Genomic DNA, 18,608 nt, shown 5'->3' on the forward strand with positions numbered 1-18,608 from the left:
AAAGTTGCATCGATTTTAAACGCCCTTCACTGTACAGGCTGTAATTCATTCATAAAGCCATCCCCTTCAGCTGCATCCCAGCCACGGGATAAAAGAAGGCGCCAATAGCATATCTGTACTGCATGCAGTTTAATAGCATTGAACCGTGTAAGTCCAGTAGGATATAATAAAAATTTAAAATGCCGCGAGTCCAACAAATAGTATTTGTTGAGAACTCCTTTAGTGAATGCAGCTGGGTTTTTTGGGGTTACACTACAACACCTACTGCATTGTGCCGTTTGCACAGGGCTGGAATATGGTGCCGCTTCTCTGAACGTTGCATGGTAAAGGAATCAAAGCAAAACTCTTCCAACTGTAACAGTTCACACCATCTCATCTACTTGTCAGTGGAAAGTGTGAATAAAGTGACCCTCTGGTCCTGGGACAAACATCTGTCCAGGGGTTGGTAGGGGCAGATTATATGACCTGTTGCTGTTTGTTCTGCTTCTTTCTGGGGTCCCGTTGACTCTTCCAGTGATGGCCACAGCACTCCTGTCACTACTTGAGGTACACAGTACATCACAAGTCAGAGACTGACTACTGACAGCGCTGGTCAAATCAGAGCCGTCTGTACTGTGTTAAAGGGGTTTTCTGGACAAAAACTATTGAGGACCTATTCTCCGGACCTGCTGCGTGGGATTCCGACAATCAACTGATCGTCCGTCCCAATGTAACTCCAGCGGGGCTAGACGTCAACAGGAACGGGAGAAAAAGAGCCATAGCTGGTTTCATTCCTATGAAATTAGTGGGAGCTATAGCCAGCTATTACACTTCCGACACCGGGGTGTGAGAGCTGGCTTCAGAGTAAAGCTGGCAGTCACGCTTCAGTCTCAGATGACTACATCCGGCCGGGTGATTAGCTCATTGCCAGGGTCCCAAGCGATGGGACCCTGCTCCAATCCCAAAACAAATTTTGCTATGGGACCCAAGGGTTGCTGTGATACTTAAAACTCATTTTGTAGAATACCCTTGTGTCAGACAAAGTGGTTACCACTAGAATTTGACCCATAAAAACAGTAACATCACAATTAAGGTTTATAAAAAAAACAAAACATATGTTCATTAGAAGTTAATGACCAAGTTTTTCATTCTTTTTGCAACCGAAGAGCCGATCAAGCGTGTCCATATTCCTCACCACCCAGCTTTCCAAGACATCCATATGCAGAAAATACATTTCCTCTTGCCATGTTCCTACAGTTTTTCAATACAGTAGTCCAGATACTTTGGGTAACGACCCCCTATGTGAGCAGCAATGGTGGCCCTATTGGTAGTCACCAAGCTTTCTTTAAAGCATAGCCAAGAAACAGCTGAATAGAATATTGGAAGCCTACGCACAAGTGGACAACTCAAGTACTTTAATTTTATGAAATGTATTCAGGTTTCATTATAAATATAACACCCTTAACCAATTTTAGCAACCTCGCAGGGTTGACGCCTAGCAGTCCGCTATTTTGTAAGCAAGTAGGAGGCTGGTAGATTAGCTACAAGTGGAGTGAACCGAATCCTGTGAGATTTCCTGTCATGTTCATGTTATTTTTGTGACCAAGCCAGTCACAAAGAGACACCAACACAATTTTGCCCTTGTAATTGGCGTTATAAAGTACAGCACTGCTTAACTGTACCCAGACATGTTCAGTCATTAGCCAAAGACAGCAATATGCGTATTAGTATAAAAATCAATCTTAACCCCGCATCCTGTGAACCATAAAATCTTACTTACTGTAAATGTATTGTGCTGGAAATGGCAGCTTTGTAAAAAGCTCAGAGGCTCAGAGACCACACAGAACTTTAATTACAAACACCTCATTGGTTATGAAACGCTACACTTTTCTTACCAACTTTAGGAAACGCCCTGAACTGCCAAAAATGACTTATTTGAAAGGAATTAAGTGGTACTGGACTTTAAGTAAAGAAATAAAATAATTTTTTTTTTTTATACCAAATCCTCCATTACGCCGTCTCTGCTGTCGTGTAAAATCTGATCACCAGATGCCACCTGCTCCAAACGTAACAAGCGCAAAATGGCTGGGCGAAAAAATAAGGGGAACTGCAGCGTGGACTTCTAATTCTTATGAAAGATTTTTCTGCTTCTCTACTCTAATTTATTCTTATTGAATGCACTGGACGTCATCTCACTACATACAGTTATTGTTGAGTTAAAGGGATTTTCTGGGACCTTTCAAAAATTTGCCAAGAGCAAGAAGTGGACTAAAGTAGTACTCGCCCATTAAATGTCCCGCAGCTCCACTGCTGGAAGCTCTACAGTGGACATGTGCCATTCACGATTCATATATGACCGCTGAAGCCAATTACTGACCCCAGTGGTTATACATGGTTTATGCACATACGACTACTGAGGGCAGCGACTAGCTGATCAATATTTGATCCGTTGTTTGGGATCCCCACTGATCAGCTGAATGATCTTCAATGTTTACATCTGTACACAATCCCGGGAGAACCCAGAATGCCGGATTAACAGCAATCATTCGGAGTACTACAGGCTTGTCTCACTCACTTCAATGGGATAAGCCTGTAGTACGCAGAATGGCCACTATAAGTAAGTGTTCTAAATATTGGAGAAGCTGAGGTGCTGGCACAAGGGTCACAAGCTCGACAGCGAGGGTTACGAGCCGACTCACACCAAATTAGATATTGATGGACTAGCCTGAGCCTAAAGCCTCATGTCCACGGGATAATTAATATTTAAAATCCGCAGCGTTTTTCCCGCACGCGGATCCGCGCCCCATAGGGATGCATTGGACACCGGTAGGTAGTTAGATACCTGCGGATGTCATTTTTCCCTTCAGGCGCGGATTCGCGTGCGGGGAAAAAAAACGCGACATTCTTCCTTTCGTGTGGGTCTCCCACGGGGACGGCTCCCGCAGGCTTCTATTTAAGCCTATGGAAGCCGTCCGGACCCGCGGAACACCCGTACCTGAATTAAAAACGTACCTGTCCGAACACTGCGGATCTTCCCTCCGTCGTGGCCGGATCTTCTTTCTTCGGCCCGGCGGATGTGCGCGTCACGCTGCCGGCGTGCCGAGCACATCCGCCGGACTGAAGAAAGAAGATCCGGCCGCGACGGAGGGAAGATCCGCAGCGTTCGGACAGGTAAGTTTAATCTTATTTTCAGGCTCATGTCCGCGGGAAAGGAGGGACCCGCTGCGGGATTCTGCATGGAGAATCCGCGGCGGGCCTGATTTTCCCCGTGGACATGAGGCCTAAGGCATCAATTTTTAATCTCTAAATAGCCCTTTTAGGGCCCTAAAATTCTTTCACATACCAGGACAATTTGGCATATCACATGTCCTGGACTCTGTCGCAGTGCAGGCATATCCGCAGGACCTCGTACGTTTCTGGTTTCCACTGCCACATGTAACGCTGCACAAAGACCATGTGCTCCAATCTCCTTCTCCATCTGCATAATCTAGAGAGAAATGCAACAAGGTCATTCGGTCAGATTAAGAGAGTCTTAAATTCAGACAACTTAAAACTATAGACTTCGTGGCCCAAATTTATCACAATGGCTCACTCTGCATGACACTTCTCCCTAATTTTAGGTGTTCTCTTGACTAACTTATGTCAGACTAAATTATTTTTTTTTTCATATTTTAAGCCACAGTCCTTTTCTGCTAAGCCATGCCCACTTTCCCCTAAACCACACCTCTTTTGTAGTAAGGTGCAAAAAGCGTCTAAAACATAATAAATCTGGTATAATACACATATGCCAGTTTTATAGCTCAAATTCAGGTGCATTTAGCTTAGTAAGTGTCTCCCAATATTTTAACCCTTTCCAATGCAACTTCCCTGCCACCCGCATATTCCATTTTGGGTTGGAAAACGTATTGTGGATTCCTTGGAATTACTGAACAGAAACACATAAAAATTAACGCTCATGATTTTATTAGCAAATTTTTTTTTTAATTAAACGTGAGTTATGAGCGTTTCACATCAGGAAAATCATTTGTAATAATCCTGTAAATATATGTATATGGACATAACATACATTTATATAATAAGACTTAATTTCTAATTTCTCTAATGATAGATGAGATATAGGGAAATTAGAAATGAATATAAGTCTTATGTCAATTAGAAATTATGCAGATCATAGCTTCAATATCGGAGGCTTTTCTGCATATGTACCGTATATACTCCAGTATTAGCCGACCCGAGTATAAGCCAAGACAATAAGTTTCACCACAAAAAGCTGGGAAAACTTATTGATTCGAGTATAAGCCGAGCTTTACCAGAGTATATACTAGGTAAAAAAAACCTCTCCATACTCACCTCCCAGCCGGGTCTGTGTCTGTGCGACAAGCTGCTTGAATTCTCCCCGCTGTCACCCCCGCCCTTCTCTCTGCTTGGCTCTGTCAGTGCTGTGTAAGTAAGTGCTGTGATTGGATTGAGCGTCAGCCAATCACAGCTGGCGCTCGATCCAATCACAGTGCTTGCTGACACAGCACTGACAGCAGGGGATTTGAAAGCCGAGCAGGGAGATGACAGCGGGGAGAATTCTAAAAGCTTGATTGGCTGTGAATGATCTAGCATCGGCTGTGATTGGCTGACGCTCAATGCAATCACAGCTCTTACTTACACAGCGCTGACAGCGGGGGATGACAGAGCCGAGCAAAGAGGACGGCGGGGAATGACAGCGGAAAGAATTCAAGCAGCCTGCAGCACCGTCACCGGAGACACAGACGTCGGCTGCAAGGTGAGTATGGAGGTATTATTTTAAGCCTTCCCTGACTTGAGTATAAGCCAAGGGGAGCTTTTTCAGCACAAAAAAATGTGCTGAAAAACTAGGCTTATACTCGAGTATATACAGTATATTACACTAAATTACATGGTATTACCAAAATAGTAAAGCAATAAATGCAACAAAATAGTTATTATATTTGAAAGCAATGAAACAGTAACAATGACAGACTAGTTTTATGAACCCATCGATAAGTTAATTGCCACAGAAAATTTAGGAAATGTCCACAAGTGAAAGCTCCAAAATTTAGCCTCCACTTGAAAACCAAACAAAAAAAAAACAATCCAAAAACTTGCCATCTTCAGGTTGTATGGTTTGTTTTAATAAACCCAAAGAAAAATTTCCTGTAGCCCAGAAAACCTAATTAACCTTGCAAATTACTGGGGATATCGTTTAAAAGAAAAGCCTTATGATTTCAAAGAAAAAAAAAAAAAAAATCAAACCACCACCACCAATCCACCCAAGTCAACCTTCGGAAATACACAATGCCCTGTAAGTGAACTTACCATACTCTGGCTGTTCCTTCAGATCAAGCGTACGGTGACTGGGAACTTGTCTGCTCCATCCACTCAGGGGGTTTAAGAAATTGCTGTCCTCAGTGGTGCTGTCATATTTGTAATCCTGGCCTCCATAATTTATCCTGGGTAAGGTTGAGGACCTCTGCCACCAACTTCTCCAGTCAGGTGATGGAACTGGCCAGCTGGGCTTGTTGTCCTTTGGCATTTCATTTTCTGGCTCCATGTCTGCTCCGTCAACTACCTCAATTGTAACCTGAGAAGATACAACGTAAAGGGGTAACTGAAGCCTGTTTGATGCACAAGAGGAATCTGTGTGCCAATGATGATTTATATATTGTAGGTTTTGCATACATTATTTTATGTTTCAAAAGGTTTTATTGAATTTAACTTTGAAGTTGGCACCACTCTGCCTCAGTGTCCCCGCACAGGGGGCTAAAGGTAGTTTGCAATACAGAGATTCTATGTTTTAGCCAAGCATATATCATTAATATTAGTAAAACATTGGGGTTGAAAATTGGGTGGGTAAAAAGTAGGAAATGGGGGGGGGGACGATTGAGGGAAGAGTAAGGGGGAGGTGAAAGGGGGTGGAAATTAGGGGGGAAACAAACAGTAAAATAATTATAAACAATTATAATCAATAAATAGGGTACGGTTTTCGGTCGCATGCTCATGGATCACACCATCTCATTTTGCTTCATTTTTAAAGGGGGGGAACTGGTCTCGATGTCTCTCCCTCATTGTTATACTATAGGGTGGAAATTGGATAGATGTGTGGGGCGAAGTCAGGGTCTATCTTGTTGCTTTTGAGGTGTGTCTACTTCGTTTTTCGCCTATAGTCTTACGAAATATGTAAAGTTCGGTACATTGATGTGTGTTAGCCAAGGGTTACATACTTTTTCGAATTGCTGGACATTGTCCTGGTGTATGGCGATGAGTTTCTCATTTAGAAGGGTTTTGTTGATGCGGTTTTCTAGGTGTTCATATGGAAGTATCGGTTTGCATCACTGCTGTGCTATTAGAATTTGTGCTGCCATTGCGATATATTGTAGGAGTTTAAAGGAGGTGTTTTGCATTCCAGCTGGTTTGTCTCCTAGTAGTAGTACGAAGGGGTTGAGTCTGAGGGATGTGCCACTCACTGAAGCTATAAGGTGAGAGACTCTTTTCCAGAAGGTTTGCGCTACTGGGCATGACCACCAAATGTGAAGTTGTGAGCCCAGTTCATTACATCCACGGAAGCACTGGCCGGATGCCTCCAGGTAGATTGTGTTGATTCTTTCAGGTACTAGGTATGCCCTATGTAGCACCCTCAATGATGTCTCTGTAAGGGAGACCTGCCAGCTGTTCTTACTTATTGTATCGCAGCAGTGGTGCCACCTTTCTATTGATAGGGATGAGTGAAGGTCGGCTTCCCACTGTAGCATGAAGGGGAGTTTAGAATCTTGTAGTGACTTATTCAGCATGTTGTAGAAGTGGGATAGAATGCCTGGATGTGTGGGGCATAATTTGCATATTGCTTCCATATGGGTTATTTCTGTTTTGGTACCAGAGGGTAAAATACAGGACCAGTAATGGAAGATTTGGGTTTTTCTCCACCATTCCTGTGGAGGTGGTCTATGTTGGCTAGTGAAGGTAGACATCGAGACCAGCTTGTCGTGAATTAGGAAATCGTATAAAAACGTTAGGTTGTTTATTTTCCACCACATAAATTGCGTCCCATCTAGGCCCGTTGGGTTGTGTATAAAAGGGAGTAAGTGGTGAAGGGGTGTTTTTGGGGGTGAGCTTGAATCTTACTTGTCTCCACAGTAGAATGGAAAAGAAAGTGAAGGGAGAGCTTGATCTGAATCCAATTGGGAGGGGTGTTTTTGTCCAGAGTAAGGCTGGCCAGGTAAGTGGTGTGAATTGGGCTTCCTCAATTGAAGTCCACAGTTGAGATTGGTGACCCGCATAAACGGGGGGGGGGGGGGGGGGGGGGGGATCTGCGACATGCGGGCAGCTTTATAATATTTCAGGATGCAGGGCACTGATAGGCTGCCATATTTCTTGTGCAGACACATAATGGATTTAGGAATTCATTTGTGTGCCCATATAAAATATTTTTTTCTGGAAAGCTTGTAGGTCTGTAACTGGGACTGGGATAGGGAGAGTTCTAAATAGGTAGAGCATTTTTGGTAGTAATGTCATTTTAACGCTGTGGATACGGCCAATCCAAGAGAGATATGGACAGTCCCATCTCTCTAAATCTTGTCCTAATTGGCGGAAGAGTGGGACATAATTATGTTTGTATAGTGAGTCTAGAGTGTTTGTGAGTTTGATCCCCAGGTAGGGTAGGTATTGGTGCTGAGTTTTAAATTGAAAATTTGTTTCGATTAGTTTTTGTGTGCTAAGGGGGGTATTGCAGTGGGGGATTTCTGACTTTGTTCGGTTGATCTTCAGGCCCGAGATGAGACTGAATTTTCTTAGTAATTCTAATAGGTTAGGTAAAGATGTTAATGGTTTAGTTACCGTAAGGAGTAGATCATCGGCAAATAGACTTAGCTTATTGTTGGTGGTGTTCACCTGAATACCCGTGATATTGGGATTTTCTCGTATGGCGATTGCCAATGCAAATAGTGCGGGTGAAAGTGGGCATCCTTGTCGAGTGCCTCTGATGATTTGTATTGGGGTTGGCTGGGTCGATGGGATTTTAAGATATGCTGTGGGTTTCGAGTACAGTGCTAAGATTATTTTTAAGAATGGGCCTGTGAATCCCATTTTGTTGAGGACTAACTGGAGGTAGGGCCATGAGAGGGAGTCAAAGGCTTTTTCTATATCTAATGCTAATATCGACATGGGGGTGTTAGTTTTGTTTGCTATATGAATGAGGTTGAGAATTTTTCTGACATTGTCGGGGGCTTGTCTACCTGGGATAAAGACTACCTGGTCTCGATGCACTAGTGAGGGGAGAATCCTATTAATCCTGTTGGCAATTATGGAGGTGAATAGTTTTAGGTCCACATTTAGGAGGGAAATGGGCCTATAGTTAGTGGGGAGGGTAGTGTCTTTTCCTGGCTTAGGGATGGTTGTGATCAGGGCCTGTAAAAAATCTGGGTGGATGTGGCCTTCGTGGAGAATGTAATTAAAGAGTGTGGTTAGGTGGGGTTTTAATATTGGGGCAAATTTTTTTATAGTATAGGGAAGTGAAGCCGTCCGGGCCTGGGGCCTTGCCTCTTTTGAGGTTGCATACATTATTTTATATTACACATATTAGGCGTACTGGTATATCAATAACATAAATGTATGTTCATATACTGTGGTTTAAAAGTGTAAAAAAAAAAAGTCAAAACATAAAAATTAAATACATTACATAAAAGTAAAAAAAAAGGAAATATGATGTGTAAAGTCAGACTCAATCTGCCATAAGCAATGTTGTGCACTTTATCTGTCAGTGTTTTTAATGTTCTGTACAAGGACACCTGTCAAGGAGGCAGGATATATTGGATAGTTCTTGAAGTTAAACACTCAGTTCACGCTTTTGTACATAGGCCTGTACATAGCAAGCTGTGATGACCTGTGTGATCGGACACCTTTCTGTGTACCCATGTCCACAACTGAAAGGGCCAACAATGGATACATCAGAATCAGAAGAGAATCATGGAGCAAAAAAAAAAAGATGGCTTGGACTGATGAATCACATTTTCTGTCATGTGCACAGCTGGATGCGTGTGCATAGTCTACCTAGGAAAGAGGTGGCACCAGGGTAGGACACGTACCACCTACCTAAATATTGTACAGATCAAGTATCCCCTCCATCGAAGTGTAGCCCCTACTGCCAGTGGTTAATGTGCCTTGCCACATTGGAATCACCGTGAATTCTTCCATGTTCTTTGAACCATTTCTGAACAATTTTTGCAAATTTCCCAGATCTACATCCAATTGAGCATCTGTGGGACGTACTGGAAAAACAAGTCTGATCCATGGATTCCATGCCTCACAACTTACAGGGTGTAAGACTCTGCTGCTAAGGTCTTGGTGTAGATACCATAAGACACCTTCAGAGTCCATGCCTCAATAGGTCAGAGCCATTTCAATGGCATGAGGGGGACCTACACAATGTACAGCTAGTGGTTATGGCTGATCTGTGCAATATAACGGCAATCTGACATCTTCACAAAACAACTACTTATAAAAGGATGATTACTTGGATTATATGGGTGTATAGCAGCATTCGATAACCCCTTGGCAACATTAGGTATACATGTACATGAGATGCGTGTAGCGTTAGTGCTTAGGAGCAAAGCCCACTCCATTCATGGCAGGTGTAAGTCGTCTGATAACTGATACTTAGCCACAATCAGAGATAACCTGACTGAGTGGGAGCTCCCTCTGTAACCAGAGGTGGTTCATTCGCCGTGGCAGCCTATGGCCTTGTGAAACATGGCCGGCCTGGTAGCATCATCTGCCTTGTTCCCTTATGGGGTCTACACAACACATAAAATACTGATTTTTTTTAATTTGTTATAGTTTCCATTTTACCAATAGAAGGCTACGGAGCCATCCAGGGTTCCATCTAAAGGCTGTTTTCAGCCAACCACATGGCGCCCTGTAATGGAACATTGACTAAGGTTCTACGAACACAACATGAATGAAGCCTTAAGGTCCCTTTACACCAGACTTTCGCTTTACACAGGAGTAGCAGCTGTTTTGTGAATAGAGGTGGAGCAGGCCAGAGATCGTTCTAGCCCATCCGTCTCCATTCAACACAAACAGGCAGCCGCTCAAAGATTGAGCGACTACTGTTTACACAACCTGACAGTCGCTTGGCTTTTAGTGCTGCTGAAAACCAAGTGATTCCGACAAGTGAGCGATTTGTATGTAAGACAACTAGGTATGTACAGATTTGCAGCTTTTTCTATTGGTGTCACTAAATAGGACAATTTCAGTATCTGGGGTAATCATAAGTAATTCAGAAGTTTACTTTACTTGCAGTGCTTTATTTTGCATGGGAAAGCCTCTTTGATACTCGCTTGCTATGTTATTCACAGCCTTCTGTATCAAATAAGCCTAAATTTTCCTTTTCTATATTTTCTAGTTGACAACAATATTCTATTAAACTTGGCATGCTATAAGATACTCACACATTACACTTCCATATAATGGATCATGGGCTGGCTTTGTATTGAGAAAATACATGTGCATCACAGATGTTTTAGAATACCACCAATTTCAAGGACAGCAACATCTGCTTTAAGCCCAGGATTTTTAATACATGTGCGCATACACCTAAGGGTCAGACAGTTCTCTCACTAATAAAACAAGGTTTTAGATATCACAAAAAAACAGACAATGCAAGTTAATATTCCCCTTTTTTGGGACTTATAATAAAAGAATACAATTTGGAATTTGTATGGCTGAAAGCTAAAAGTCGAAAAATAATTTTGCTGGACTTGTTGCCAAAAGCAGAGAGTTCTAAGACAGTTTCTTCATCCTTTAATGGAAGCCAAAACACTTTCTTCACACATGATTAAAATTCAAGTGGATTCATATTAAGACACCCTAAAACAGCTTCTGCTGTAACAAAAGCTTATATGGAATTGGGGCAAATAACATTCACAGTCATTTGCGAGGTTCAAGCACATCTTTAGTATCCTAAAAGAACCCAAAAACTTGTAAAAAGTTTCATGGTTCTGAAAAAAAAAAAAAAAGGATCCTCGTGAACTAGTCCTCCAAGTTAAAAGACATAGGGCACCTGTCCACGGGCGATTGTTCACTGCGTTGTCTGCGGCGATAAACCGGCCACGGGTAACGCAGTGAACGCTTTCCATAGCGTTGCTATGGTAAGCACAGCCCCCTGTCCATGAGCGGAGAATCATAGCGATTCTCTGCTTGCGGGATTCAAATCGTGGCCTACCACGATTTGCCGTGATTCGCCGCGGTGAGCCAATCTGTCAGATAGGCTCACCACAGAGACCTGACAGGCCTTCCCCCTCGTCCCCTGCAGCGGAATATCACTAGCGATATTCCGCATCGCCCGTGGACAGGGGGACATAGAAGAGGATGCCCACCAAGAACTCTAATCAAGATGAAACAGAAACTAGACAGAAGGCAGGACATTTCAGAGAATCATTGTTTTATAGCTACTTGTCATTTTACTTGTGGCTAAATTTTGCCAGTTATAAGGAAAATGTTGACGTCAAGATCAGAGTTGCTCTTTACTTAACGGTTTGTACTTTCTAGTCATAATATAAACATCTGATACTCAGCAAAACCAATAGGCCTCATGTCCACGGGGAAAATCAGATCCGCTGCAGATTCTCCATGTAGAATCTGCAGTGGGTCCCTCCTGCCCCGCGGACATGAGCGCTGAAAATAAGAATAAATAAGAATAAACTCACCTCCCATCCGCTCCGTTTCTTCTCTTCGCGCGGCGTCATCTTCTGTGCGTCGCGGCCGGATCTTTTTTCTTCGGCTCGGCGGATGCGCATGATGACGTCGGTGACGTGCCCCGCGCATGCGCCGTCCCGAAGAAAAAAGATCCGGCCGCGATGGAGAGAAGATGGCGCCGCGCGAAGAGAAGAAACGGAGCGTGTGAGTAAATCCCGATTTTTGTCTCCCGCGGATCCGGACGGCTTCCATAGGCTTCAATAGAAGCCCGCGGGAGCCGTCCCCGCGGGAGACCCGCATGAAAATGGAGCATGGTCCAGATTTTTTCATGCTCCATTTTTTTTAAAATCCTTTTTATTGACCATCCGCGGGTATTTATCTACCCCGCGGGTGGTCAATGCATCCCTATGGGGTGCGGATCCGCGGGCAGAAGAAGAGTTAAAATCCGCTGCGGATTTTAATACTTATTTTGCCCGTGGACATGAGCCCATAGTCCACTTGGAATTAAATAATTTGGGGATATTATCATTTTTGTAGCCTGGCTGTAATAAATCAAGAATTAATGCAGTACCATTTAAGATACATTGTTGACTGGTCAGACAGTAGAACGTAATCCAATTTTGCAATTACATGCATGGACGGAAAGTGTCGTGCAGTCTGGAAGCTCCATGGGGAAGGAGTTTGTAGTTGCCAGATTGCTAATTTTCAGCCAGGATTCCCCTATTAATAGTTTTCTGTGTGGACTATTAAATGCCTGCAACAAAAAATGTGAGCAGAAAGTCACAGTAAAGGAGTTCCTCTTACAAAAAAACCCCAATATTAATATATCAGTCCCCCCACACCAACAGAAAAACAACTAAACAAAAAACCCACACATACAACATCTGATAGCCATTGTTTTTCTGGTTTTTGCAAGTTGGTTTTGTAGAACTGACCTGCTACTACACTACTGTTATGTCTGCTCAGCACACTAAAGCGCCACGCCTCCGTGTAGACACAAGATTGTGTCCTTTTAAAACTGCACACCCTCACACAGTGTTGCATAGACCAATTGCACTTACAAACTACACATCTCCAAGCATGATGGAAAGATCCCTGTTACTTACTAATTAGGGAAAATGGGAACCCCTGCCCAAAAGCAAGGTAATCGTCCTGATAAGGTCGGGCTCACTGTCTTTATTTGGGATCTAGCTATCCCTGATCATGAACCTGGAGAACTGCACAAAACACACGTAGGACACAACACTGTTCACACACACTGATCACAGAACAGGACTGCTCATAGAGCACGTCTGGCCATTTGTACAGACATAACACACGTCACTGTTCACACCAACATACAGAGTAACACAAACTACACAGAACAGGACTGCACACAGTACACGTCTGGCCACGTGCACAGACATAACACACACAGATCACTGTTCACTAACATACCAGGTTGTGCATACAACATATAACAGGAACCCCACCCAGAGCTCACATGCATACAGATGGTAAACCATAGTCAGTCCAAGTATACTCACACAAGGGGAATAGAAGGTCAGCCACTGTGCTGACATAGGGAGCAGTGTCAGGCATCACACATCTGACACACACAGGACATCAGACGTCTGGAGGCCGCACCTGCCAAGGGATAAGAAGTAACCTGCAGGCGCATACACCCCAGAAACCACAAGGAGTGGAGGAACAGTGGGTGTCCAGATCGTGTTCAGGGCAGGAGAGAGACACTATGCAAACACCAGCTCTGAGTGGGATTACCACAGAGATACAATTAAGCACTAAAATGACCAGCAATCTTCACAAGAGTTGCTGGTATTTATCTGCTGCAGACAATGGGGATTGGCTGATGGAGAATACCACACCCAGCCAGCTCAATTAACTCCTACCTGTGAAGGTGTGCATAAGGGAAAGCTATAGAACCACAGGTCCCAGATACACAACCTTAACTACCTTTTGTAGCCTTGTTCTTCCACAGTGACCAATGAGAGCTTTGGATCAAGTATGTTTTTTTTTTTTTTTCAAGCTCAAAGAAAAAGTAAATAAAAATGCATTCTTGGACCTCACCTTGCAAACAAATTCTGTAAGAAATTTTACCACCATTGTAACCTTTACTGCATTTTTTTCATGTTTACAGCGCTGAAACCAAAAATCCCCAATTTCTTAATTTCCAGTTACGCAGGAAATGAAGTTAGTTTTCTTAAGTTAACAGAAAATTGCACAGAAGCTGAATTAATTTTTTTTCAAACATAAAATATCTGTTTATGCAAAAACAAACAAGTCACTGGTGACATTGTGGTCTACTACTAGGTGGATGAGGCATAATGGTGAACAAACGCTGTGGATTCAGTACTGCAAATGCGCAGTCATTTTTAGTACAATACATGTGGAAATGGCTTTCAAAACCCCATCCACATGTAATGGAATCAAATCAGCAAGGAAGAAAAAAATGTGGAATAGAAGCAGATCTGCTGCAAGATCCAAGACGGAATATTTCCACTGCAAGGCTTTAGTCTACGGGGGACCCACTGTGACTCTGCTAAGGGATACATTGGACATCACTCAACGGTTCATGTAAACCTGCGTCCTGCTCTGTCTACCAGACCTAATATGGACGGATACTACAAAAATGACTATGTGAATTCTTCTTATCTCTGGTTAATAAAAAAAAAGTGTCATCCTTCTAAATGGACTACGACCCAGGACTTAGCAGAACTATATGATTCATGGTAACGGGCTGGCTGGATTTCCATCCTGTAATACAATACTTTTTAAAAGTTTGACACAGTTCTGGAATGCAAACACTTTCTAGACCAACTTAAATGACATTTAGACATAACCCACTTCATTCTTATTCAAGATAAACTGACCTGATTAAAGAAATTATAGGCATTACTGAAATAACTGTTTACATTATTAAAAGGTAGGAAATTGAGCTCAATGCAAGACATTCAAATTGTTAACATCTGTATTTAGATCTGACTTGAAAAATAGTACTGTGTCTAGTCTTTAATCCACTTCCCAGCAAATGTTCAGAAGGGGAGGGATAGTAAATTATACTGGTCAACAAGAAGAGGAATGAATGAATAAAAAAGAAAAAAAGGGGTGGGGGGGGGGGGTTAATAAAAAAATTTTAGTAAGTGATTTTAATAGTATTTCTTGTGCTGAATTCGAATATTTTAGAATTTCTCTATCACGCAAGGATTTCATATCTACTTGAACTGCATAGTAGTAACTCTATTTAGTATCTGAAGAGAATACAGCACTAAACACCCCAAAAAGTCAAAGTGTAGGATTTCCTGCAGTGTTTTGCCCCCACAACAAGCCTCTTAAAGGAAGTCAATCACCACATTTTTTTTTTAGTGATAACCAATAATAATGTTAGATGGGGGTCTTGATGAAGATTATAAAGCTACCTTATTATTTTGAAGTGATGCTCCATTAAACAAATATGAATCTTAAAAGCACTTCCCACACTGTATGCAAATGCAAAGTGGACCATCCAAAGTGGTCCATTGCATGCTCTTATCCGGGCTCTCTTCTAGCTCTAATGTTTAAGCACATCCCACCGAGGTCTTGAACATCTCCACCGGCATGCATTGCAAGGCTTTTGTGCATGCGCTGCTGAGAGGGGTCCAACACGTGTTGTGAATTACTGCCACGTGTGTTGCAGTGATGTCATATGCACACTGCTGTCCTCAGTGCAGCACATGCATGAAAGCCTTGAAACACAAGAAGTCTTTTGCAGCCAAAGCTGGGGATGTGTGAAACATCAGAGCAAGAAGAGAGCCCAGACCACAGCATGAGAGGTACTGCCCATCGGATGGTCCACTTTGTATTTGGGAAGACTAAGATTAATAATTGTGGAGTGAAGCATTGCATAAAAATAGCTTTATAATCTTCATTAAGACCTAATTACCATTGGTTATTATTAGAGATGAGCGAGAACACTCGCTAAGGCACATTACTCGAACGAGTAGTGCCTTAGCCGAGTATCTCCCTGCTCGTCTCTAAAGATTCGGGGGCCGGCAGGGGGCGGGCAGCGGCAGGGAAGAGCGTGGAGGAACGGAGGGGAGATCTCTCTCTCCCCCCGGCTCCCCGACGCAACTCACCTGTCACCCGCGCTGGGCCCCGAAATCTTTAGAGACGAGCAGGGAGATACTCAGCTAAGGCACTACTCGCTCGAGTAATGTGCCTTAGCGAGTATACTCGCTCATCTCTAGTTATTATTGTTAAAAAATATGGTGACAAACTCCCTTCTAAGGGTCCAACAGTAATTGGCAAGCATCCTTGCACTCCACTTGCCCTGGAACTGCTCTTCCATTATGCAATATTCTGGTGAAACAACTCCTTGTGTTCGTCACTTATTGCTCCAAGGTTTGCTGGGAAGAAATCCAGATACGAATCCAGGTGATGCATCATCAAAGACATATTAAATCCCATTGTTTTGCAAGATTTTAAGAGATCATCCACTATTTCTCTGCAGTTGTCAGCCTCATGGTATCTTAAAATTGTATGGAAGTCATATTTGCCAGAATTTCTTGTCAGATGATTTAACTTATAAATGAAGCTCTTATCTTCAAATCAGTTCTTCTATTCGAGGCCCTACAAAGATGTTCTCATTGTAAGGTCACTACTCAAGTCTGTCGCCTTTATGCGGCTCTGGGCAGCTGCAAGCACCCCTCTGCTTTTCCTGTCTGCTTTCGTGCAGCAATGGGAGGGTTAACTAACTTTCTGTCTCTCAGCTCACCTGTGGGTTTAAATAGGCATTACTCCTCTAAGGTGAGCTGTGGCACTTCCTCTGGGCCTCAGAATTGGTGTGTGTTCTTACACTCAGCTTTCTTTGGTTAAATACTTCTGTTTTAGTTCTGTCTGAGCTCTGTTGCCCATTTTTGCCCTGCTCTCTGAGTTCTGTTTATGCAGTCTGAGTTCTGTCTGTTTCTTTGCTTTGAGTTCTGTCTGTGCCATCTCAGTTTTGCCCCGCTCTCTGAGTTCTGTTTATGCAGTCTGAGGTCTGTCTGCATTTCTTAGTTTGTGTCTGGATTCTGTTTATGCTGTCTGAGCTCTGCATCTGTCTGTATGTTTTTCAGTTCCCATTCCTGTTTCTGGTTTGCCCTTGCTCTGTCCTGCATCTGTGTGCTCCTCCGTCTCCTGCCGTTTCCTATGTTCACGACCCCATCAGGGATAGTCAGGCCTGAGGTTCCAGCGCAGGGCCGCCCTTATCAGGGCGATTGCCTTGCTTTAGGTAGAGGTCTTCTATTCCCTCTGCAGTCAAGGGTCAGTCTCCCTTTTCCTGCCAACAGTCCCTCTATCTGAGGAGTCAGCTGCCAACCACTCCAGGACCTGTGAAGGCTTGGTTGGTTGGTCCAGCAGATCAACATTCTGTAATCTGTAACACTCATGCTCTATGCATCACTGAGGTTTGGGAAGATCTGGCTGAAGTTTGTAAATGCATCTCCAATTAAGAGTCAAAAGGCTTTTTTTTATGAGACCAAGCTTTATATAGAGTCGACATAAGTACATTTTTCTCTAGATGAACAAGTGGTGCATGGAGATCATTCTTCTGTCCCGGGATTAGTGATATTCACCTCTTACCAGTCTCTTCTGTCCCATTCACAGATAATGTAACAGTTGTAGTCCATGCAAGAGAAACTCCTACAGATATTCCATTGGTGTTCTTCACATTTGATCTTATCCTGCAGGAGTTTCGGGCTTTCATATGTCTTATATAGAATAATGGCACTCATGGAAACTTCATTCCGTTATGGAGAAGCAGAGTTTTCAGGCCAGCTTTCAAAGAACTTTCATAACTATTACTGTATGCTTGTGTCATTAGGGTTCATTAACATGGGCATAAATATTCTCTGTATTACATACGTAATACGGAGTGAAAAGAACCCATTGATTTCAATGGATTTATTCACAAGCTCGCATTTTCAAGCAATTTTTGGTTATGTGAAGAAAAATGTAGCATGTCCTATTTTGATTCATATCTTAGACCAAAACAGCCAATTGAAGTCAATGGGAATGTAAAACTTACGCATTCACTGCATATTTATACTGGAAATCAATGGGACCTCTTTTGAGTTTTGTTTGTGTGTGAAAAACGAAATGTTCACAAGTGCAAAAAAACCCCAAAAACTAAAAACAAACAAAACAAAAAAAACAAACAACAAAAAACTGTAGCACACACGGAATTCACAGCGCTTTGATCAGTGAATGCGCTGCATATTCAGACCGAAATCTGCAGATGCGCCTGTATGAATGAGCCCTAAGTGCAATATTTAGGCTGGGTTCACACAGGGCAGATTTGCCGCGGTTTTGCCGCAGCAGATTCGCCCGCTGCCGCTAATCTCGGGATTAGTCAGCCATGTGGACGAGATTTCTCAGAAACCTCGTCCACACGGGACGGCTAATCCGCTGCGGTAAATCCGGCTGAAACCGCGGCTGCGGCGGCCGCAGCTGCGGTTTCAAAAGAAGCAGCATGTATATTTACTTTTTTGCTGTTGTTTATTTACGTCGCGGTCACGCTCTCCTCTATGGGAGCGCCGGCCGCAACGGAAAAGCATGCGGCCGAGCTGGTTTAAGCCGCGGCGGTTCTCCCGGCGGAAATCTCGCGGTTTTTGCTGCGGCCAAACCGCGAGATTTCCGACAGGAATCCGCCCCGTGTGAACCCAGCCTTACCAGTATACGATTCATTTAACGAAATGCTGCAGTTTCAGTTCACTGATAAATAAACAACCTTCAAGAACTGTCCATAAAATACGCCATGTACACTATATGGGGGTTCTAAATTCAAAACTAAGGCCGACAGAAAGATTCTAAGGTCATTTTTATATTAAGGGGGAACAATTCATTAAACAAACCGCTTTACTTGCCAGGTTACAGAATCTTTGTTGATATAGTTCTTACACATTTGAAGAAATATTAAA

At 43.0% G+C, this 18,608-nt stretch overlaps 1 protein-coding gene across 2 annotated transcripts in view; it reads right to left on the bottom strand.

Annotated features, from left to right (window-relative positions):
* ISM1 (isthmin 1) overlaps positions 1-18,608 on the bottom strand; it is a 68,910-nt gene that overhangs the window by 4,829 nt on the left and 45,473 nt on the right. For both annotated transcript variants that reach the window (XM_066595632.1, XM_066595633.1), the window contains exons 3-4: positions 5,305-5,569; positions 3,323-3,466 (exon numbers count right to left, since the gene is read on the bottom strand). In XM_066595632.1, the coding sequence (XP_066451729.1) occupies positions 3,323-3,466; positions 5,305-5,569 (409 nt within the window). The remainder of the gene's footprint in view (positions 1-3,322; positions 3,467-5,304; positions 5,570-18,608) is intronic.

This window comes from Eleutherodactylus coqui, chromosome 3 (genome assembly GCF_035609145.1).
Source record: "Eleutherodactylus coqui strain aEleCoq1 chromosome 3, aEleCoq1.hap1, whole genome shotgun sequence".
NCBI lineage: Eukaryota > Metazoa > Chordata > Amphibia > Anura > Eleutherodactylidae > Eleutherodactylus > Eleutherodactylus coqui.